We start from the raw sequence: 7949 nt of genomic DNA, 5'->3' as shown, positions 1-7949 counted from the left end.
GGCAGTAGCAATGCAAGGCCAGTGTAGTTTCCAGAAACACTCCTGTGGGTGCTGCAAATTCTGCTCCTATTGCTAGCTTGTTAATTCCTTCAAGAAGTAAGTCTAGCAACTTCTGGACGAAAATTAATATTAATGCTTTTCACATAAAACGATCATCACTCAGCTGCACAGTCTTGCTGTAAAGGTTTATTATGAAATAAATAAAAAGTCCATAAGAGAAGTTTGAAAAATCTATTTTATGAAGCTTTAAGATGCATTGAGTAGAATTATCTATGGTTACATTTTAATCTCAAAATAACAAAGTTATTTTGGGCAAGACACTGAAATGCCAAAAGATTTGATTATCATACAGGTGGAAGATAACATTTATGTAGCATTTTCTAACAAACTTTCCCCTCAAAGGAATCCTCCTATTTACACATTGCAAACATTACCTAGATTTAAATGACATCTTGCATTTTTTTCTGTGTTGTTTATATTTTTTAAATATGTAGGACCCAGGAATATTATGCAACTGATACCAAATGTCATGGCCTTCACAGTGGTTATTCAAAGTGTATAGCTCACAGCCCAGATTCTCCATGCTTCAGAAGCATTCGTAAAAGGGCTCCAAGAGCCTGCCTTTGAGGCCCAAATACACTACTACCAGTCTAGCAGAGTCCCATGTAAGTTACTGCACAGCCAAGACGTTCCCTGTTTTGTGTAACTGTTTATCTGCATCAGTAAGTCCGGTATCCCTGAGATAGGAACCACTGCAACGGGAGGGGACAGGTTCTCCAGGAGTTACGTACGTGACAACGGATGACTATCTTGGTATCAGATGTAAACTTCGCTAAGCCAAGGCTTGAATAGGTTCGGTTTTTATAACCCACTTAATGTTTACTGGCAGCAAGTCGTTTCAATAGCGGCTCATCATAAACCCAGCATTCTCCATCTTCATGGAACAACTAGAGGAAAGGGAATAATTAAATGTAAGCTTTTTATGTCTAAGGTGGAAAGGACAGTAAAATGCTACAGGTTTGAAGACCTTTACACTGTTGGAATAAAGCTCACCCGTGTTTCCCACGAGGTCTCATTCTCCTTCCTGACTCTGGCTTCAGCTCTCTGTCTTTCTTCAAGTGCATGCTTTGCGGCTGTCGCTGCATCAATGTCTCTTATTTTCAAGTTGTAGGTTACGTCTTTCCATAAGCTTAAAAAGTTAAATGGAATGGAAAGGAGAATGCTTTAGAGATGTGAAGTGCTATGAGGTTGTAAAGACAGACTATTGGCTATTAGTTGTTGCTGTTTATTTGAATTAGGGTAGGCCTCACCTATCCCAAGAACAGATAAAACCAACAAATATTAAACCACAACTGCACTGTATGGTGCCAGAAATGGGAGGGCTGTGGTGAAGCTCTCTGGACCCCCCAGGTAAATTTGGTCCCAGTGAGGATGTGACCAAGAGCTACAGGTCAGTCAGACTGCGTACTGCTAGCCTACAAAAACCCAAAGGTCTTAATTCATCAGTTTAATTGAAATTCTTACCAGCGAGACTCAAAGTCCTCTTGGTCCTCCAGTTTCCTTACCTTCTTCTTAATTGTAGGCATTTTCTTGGTATCTATAAAAACAGCATTCTCCTAGTGAGAGTTAAAAAAATAAATAAATATATCGGTTATTTAGCTAGACTGAAAAGTTATATACCAAGTTATATACCCTCTTACTCTAATACAGTGGTTGTCGGAAAACATATCCCAAACAATCTCTTGATTTTTTTATAGCAAGAACAGAATCTAGTTATCTTAAAAATAAGTAAATTTGGGACTTTTATCTTGAATTCAGTGTTCCTGTGATCTTTTGGGCAGTTTCACAGGAGTTGTCAACTACCAATGTTTATTTTGTTTTATTTTTAAGCACAGTCTTCCACTTTTGATGAAGGAAAACAAAGCTGCTTTACCCCTGTTGCGTATTTTGCATACATGACACCATTCCATTCTCCTTCAACTGAGCAGAAGGGTTTCTTGTCATTAGGAGAACTAAAAAAAAAAAAGAACACAGACATTTCTCAGTTGTATTACAGCAACTGAGAGACCCCAGAGGATCAAAACTTTATCCTGGTTGCAGTACAGTCTGATCTAAAGGCCTTAAAAATGTCAGCTGCCAATACAGAAAATGTGAAAGCTTTGCAAATGAGTTTATTTTTTTTTCATAAATTAGTTCAACTAGATAAACATTACAAGGAAGTGCTCTTCCAGCATGAGCCAGGTCTTGCCTTAGGGCTGTGTATGCATTTAGAGTTCAGGAAACAAGTAACAGGCTTACAAAATAGATTTAGTGATAAATTTAAGTTTTAAAAGACTTCAAGAACTCAAAGTTTTTTCCCCAGACTACTGGGAAACATACACAGTAGTTCAAGAATGAGGTGTGTCAAGAAATGATTTAAAACCAAGATTTCAATCTCTTTCTGTCAGTGCTGCTTACTGACATTACAGCAGACCTCTTAAGTAACACGAGATTCTCCACTGCTCTGATCACAGGCGTAGCGTCTAAGGAAAATTCACCAAAACACAAGTATAAATCAATATATAAAAGTCTGCAGCAAGCACTTTAATGACATGCAGTCAGTGAAGCAGCATTACAAGACTTGCTTTAGTATTTTAGTAGGAGATGTAATTATTAATACATTTTGGATAATTCAGGACTGAAAACTTAAAGTTTTGTTGTAAGCAGCTGAGAATGTTTGAGAGCCTGGCAAGCCAGGATGCAGATTTAGGCAGCTTTCCTCTCACAAGTCCTGGCTGTAAAATGGCAGTCCAGGACAAGCAATCATAAGCGTAATTATGAGGACAGCTGTTTCACATTGTTGACTTTAAAAGTACCATCAGCATTTATGTAGAGAAAAATCAGGTTAACTGAAGAAACCTGCTCACTTACAAAATTTCAGCAGTGATTCTGTGCTTCTTTCCTCCATAAAATGGTTTTGTGTGGAAGACAATGGAAGCATTGTAGCCTGTCTTTGAGCAACTAATACTGCATTCTCCACCAAGTTCTATCCATGGCACAGTGAGAATAGACCTGTAATTACAAACATATGTATACATGTACATATAGCCTTTTAAGAGATAAATATTAAACATCATCTGTTACAAGGCATTAAAAATGAAAATACCGGAGTTTACTTGCCTTCCATAGCCATTAGGAAAGGTCAAAATGTAGTGTTCATCATAGTCTAGGCAGGTGACACATCCTATCAAAGAAAAAGAAAAATAGATTTAAAAGAAATCCAGCAAAATCTCTGTGAAGCTTTTCATAATGAAAAGCTTTCACAAAGGTGAAGAGCTTTATTTCTCACAGAGGCTGAGAATGCCTAGCCTCTAGAGAAGGCGGGGAGAATTGTGCTCTTCACAGGAAAATCTGGGCCCTAAGTGGTTTTAGCACACGAAGTCTGTAGAAGGAATCTCCAGTTCCTAAATACATGCACCCTGAATTCATAATTTCAAACATTTGTGTTTTATAGGGTGACTTAATTTATATAAAAATTCTAGTTGCTGAACGTAAATTTCCGTTCTGTTGTTAACTTTACACACACACATACCTTGCCCTATGTTATGAACGCCAATAGACATTCCTAAGAATTTTGACTTGGTCCATATGTGAGCATTGAATTGTATCCTCTTGTTATAACACTCTGCGTAAAATGCTGAAACTGAAGATAAAGATATTAAAAACAGCAGCACAAGACAACAATACTGTTGTTTCCAAATTCCTGTATCAGGAAATCTCTGATATTTATGTGGCAACAGAATTTTCCATTTGTTTCTCTCTATGACAAAAGTTCATAGAGAAAACTTTCAGCTTTTAAATTCAGAGAAAATTTAAATCCAAAATTTAAACCAAAAGCTGACTTTACTTTTGCTTCTACCCAATACCAACTCTTTTAGCAAAGTTATTGTCAACTTACTTGGCGGATGATGAGAGACCTGCTCTGCCACAAATGTTACACTGCTTTTACTGACCCAAGGAACCGGTCCTTCTGAAACTTGCTCCTGTGTGATAGTAGAGAGGATTTTCATCATTGAAAGTGTTACTAGAAAGTAACTGGATGCTTGAAGTTTGAAGTAAACATACACCAATTGTTCTTTGTGTATTTGTTGATTTGCTAATTTAATGTGGAATAACTCCTTCCTGAAACTACGATGCTTTCTAAACATACAGTTTCTATTCTTGTTAACTATAAATGTATTTGGGGAGATGTCTATGATCCTGAAACAACAGTTAAACCCAAAGAGCTATGTATAAGCCCAGTTACAAAGTAATATTTATATTTACTTATTAAATTTCTTCAGAAGTGATAACAAATGGGTGGCAGAAATAGTTTTCATTTCTACTTCTGAGAAAGTCTGATGTGCATATTAGTAACAGTAAGATCGTACATCACATACAACAATTCATTTCCTGTGGCAAATCACAAAAAGTGTAATTCATCATTAGAAGTGGTGGAAGGACAAATACAACACTGTCTATGCGAAAAAAGAAGAGTTCAAACATTCACCTTAGAAATGAGAAAGATTTGGGCAAACAAACTGGGGAGAGGTGGGGGAAAAGGGACAGAGATTACATAGATGAAATATTACGCCTCAGTCATGTTTAAACCTACTACACATGGGCTATGGGAAGTATTCCAGAACAGCACTTCCCACATCTTCATTTGCAATTTATCAGATTTAGAAGGCTAAATGAAGTGTTTTAAAAAATAATAATAAAAATAAAATATAAAAAAGACAGCACTTTGTATATACTTAGTGCTACAACTTCTTTCTAAAATCACTGGGGGCACTGTGTTGACCATAGCTTGTGCACCGGTCTCTGATTACAAGGGTGGCACTGCTACTTGTCCTTCACTGAACCAGACATATGAAGTAAATACGAAGTAAAATACAAAAGGAGAAGTAATGGGCAGACAGATGTACAACTGAAGTATTATCCAAGCTCAGAATCCAAATCTGAGAAGACTTCATACCCTTCAAAGTCTACAAAAACATTTTAAGACAATAATTAAATATACTGGAAAAAATGTGTTGCTCTCCAGGTTTTACATGATGGAAAGAAACCCCACTGTGAAAAATAAATGGTATTAGGGAACTGATACAAATCAGAACTCTGGAAAGAAGAGAATTAATATTCAGTGCTATGAAACAGTTCAGGAAAACAAAAAGAGAATGTTTTCAATGAGTCAAATCATTCTTAAAAAAAATAATGGTTCAAATTTTTGTTATGCATGGTATTTTAAACCTCTATCCAAAGAAAAGGGGAAAAGAAGGGATGGAACTATCATTTAAGAGATTACCACAGGTTCTAAATTTTGCTACTGAAACACAGCGTATGCCATTGCAGTCAGTAAACAATAAAGCTTTGGGAATCACTCTAATGTGTTCTAAACACCAAAAAACATACCACTAGAAAACTAACCATATCATCTTCACCTTCAGTGCCTGGTAATACCCAATGACATCGGAAGATCTCGCCCAAAATGGGGTTGTAAGGCTTTTTAGCAACCGACCCTTTTCTTCCTGCATGAAAAGCTGAGAGGTACCATTTCACTACTTGAACCATTCGTTCCTTTGGATCCTTCTGGTCACTAATGCTGCACGAGACAGAAGACAGAAAAGAACAGGCAACATGTAATACAAGTGGATACCCTAAACATGGGAAGCTTTCTGGATCACAGAATCACAGCTGAAGGTTTGAGTAGACTACTTGGACCATTTTCCAAGTTTAGATCAAAACTTGAGCATTATTCTTCAAATCTATTAACTTGTTTTTTACAGCCCATGAGGGCCATTAACAATAGAAGAACCAGTTAATGCTCTACTTTAAACATAGAATACCTGACAAATAAGTCCGGATGTGCAAAGAAGTCAGCATACATTTCCAACAGTGATCTTCTTTCCAGGATAAATGTTGGAAGAACCACCTGCGTAAAGAAAAAGGGCTCTTACAGATCATGGTATTTCAACATCCTGCACAAAAGCATTCTACATCCTAATTGTAACTGGACTTAGAAACCACCAAAGGTGTCCTTTACCTGTAAGGTTATTGTGTTCTCAAACCTACTGATGAGTTCTCACATAAAGCAGGTCAGTTGGATCTGCCATAAAACCAAAGATTTAAGCTGAGCTGCCTTTGTCTTGCAGATGTTCTAGTCCTACTCAGGGCATATCCAACCACATGGCTGAGCTTATCAAAAGCTGATCTTAATTACAGTAACACTGATCATTCAATTTCATCTATATGAACACTTAATTTGCAGTTAATAGTCAAAATCTCATTCCGTGTAGTCATATTATCTTAAGTGCTTCTATCAAGATGAAGGTTAATCTGTCCCCCACCACTTCTCTTCCACAACAGCATCTGTAGGATCCATTCTTGTGGATCACCCTGTCTGCTTCAGCGTGGTATAAACCACTGTGGAAAGCAGTGTGGATTGCTCTTCTTGATTTCAAAGTGAGGCAGACAAGAAGCACACTCATGATGCTTCTTGGCATCTTGAGTATCTTTTTCAACTATTCAAGGAGTTCCCAAAACAGACTTATTTTGTAGCAATTCTTATTCAGAACTACCTGAAGTTCAGAAGCCTTTGGTAGCTTATCTGTGAGCTGCTGGCTAGTTCCCCAGAAATATAGATCTTCTTGTTGTCTATTGTAAGTTCCAGACTGGACAGTTAGAGTCAACTACTTAAGGAAAACAATAGTAGGATTTATTACCTCTGTTATTTTTCTATTTGGAATTAGTTGTTTAAATTCTGACTAGATCTGACTAGAAAGATCAACACTTTGAATGGTGTTCATGCAGTGTTAAGACAGATGCCAACATGAATCACATTCAGGAAATCCAGCTCTTTATTTGCCAGTCCTATGTACAGTGGTTTAAAATATATATAAATATATATATTTATATTTATATATTTATATAATAAATATATATATTAATATATATATATTATATTATATATAATAATATAATAATATATAATAATATAAATATACATATATATATATTTATTTATTTAATATATATATATATTTATATATATATAAATATGTGTGTGTGCACATGTATGTGTATGTGTATATATATATATATATACACACACACACACATATATATATATATTTACAGTGGGATATTGAAGATCTTCATTCTTTTTGAACCTGATCTTTGGAGTGCCTGTAAATTTGGGGTGAGAGGGATGCTGTATCCAGTAGTAAAGCTTTACATGTCCTTCAGCTTCCTAAAACAAATGTCTGCTTTCCATAGCAAACTCCCTTCCTGATCAGATTTTAGCAGTTGAACGTATTTATTCAGCTCTCTTTTTTCCTCTCCTAGTAAGAATTCTAATTAAAAAACAATTACCATGCTAGAGAAATTAAAGCTTAACTAGCTGTAAGAACCACTGTAAAGTTAGGTTATCACTTTAGTATTAAACTAATACATACAGAACTCAGTTTACTGCCTCCCTCCCCATGAACAGTCGGCAAGCTTACCTTTGTTAGGTCCATTCCTAATCTAACTTGTGACAAGAGATGCATGATAACACTCTTATGTTCTTCCACTGATTCTCCTTCCCCATCATCATCTCTATCATCAGGAGGATCAAATAGATCTAAAAAGGCAAAAATGTTTTTTTCTCTAAACCTTCAAAGACTGTCTACATTTAACTAGCACATAAATATTTCAGCTGTCAGAAAGGCCTTACTCATAAAACTACAATTTTTAAATTTCACGATTCAACAATCTTTCCTTAGTTAAAACAACTAAGTAGGTTTATCTACAGTAAAGGTTTATCTACAATCAGTAGATAAACCATTTTCCACAAGTATCTCGCCACATACTTACGATCATACACGTAACAACACAGTTTACAGATAGAAGAACAATCAAAAGCTCCTTACTAAACGTTCATGCAATCTACT

The 7949-nt window shown here is 36.0% G+C and overlaps 1 protein-coding gene across 4 annotated transcripts in view; it reads right to left on the bottom strand.

Annotated features, from left to right (window-relative positions):
* Positions 1–166: 166 nt before the first annotated feature.
* Positions 167–7949, bottom strand: part of OSBPL9 (oxysterol binding protein like 9) — a 60843-nt gene continuing 53060 nt past the window's right edge. For all 4 annotated transcript variants that reach the window (XM_072042017.1, XM_072042018.1, XM_072042020.1 and 1 more), the window contains 11 exons: positions 7521–7639; positions 5865–5950; positions 5446–5620; positions 3938–4022; positions 3572–3682; positions 3160–3223; positions 2911–3051; positions 1934–2012; positions 1525–1616; positions 1054–1189; positions 167–947 (listed from right to left, as the gene is read on the bottom strand). In XM_072042017.1, the coding sequence (XP_071898118.1) occupies positions 873–947; positions 1054–1189; positions 1525–1616; positions 1934–2012; positions 2911–3051; positions 3160–3223; positions 3572–3682; positions 3938–4022; positions 5446–5620; positions 5865–5950; positions 7521–7639 (1163 nt within the window). In that variant the 3' untranslated portion in view covers positions 167–872. The remainder of the gene's footprint in view (positions 948–1053; positions 1190–1524; positions 1617–1933; positions 2013–2910; positions 3052–3159; positions 3224–3571; positions 3683–3937; positions 4023–5445; positions 5621–5864; positions 5951–7520; positions 7640–7949) is intronic.

This window comes from Anas platyrhynchos, chromosome 8 (assembly GCF_047663525.1).
Source record: "Anas platyrhynchos isolate ZD024472 breed Pekin duck chromosome 8, IASCAAS_PekinDuck_T2T, whole genome shotgun sequence".
In the NCBI taxonomy this organism is placed as follows: domain Eukaryota; kingdom Metazoa; phylum Chordata; class Aves; order Anseriformes; family Anatidae; genus Anas; species Anas platyrhynchos.
This window is presented reverse-complemented; position numbering and strand designations above follow the sequence as displayed.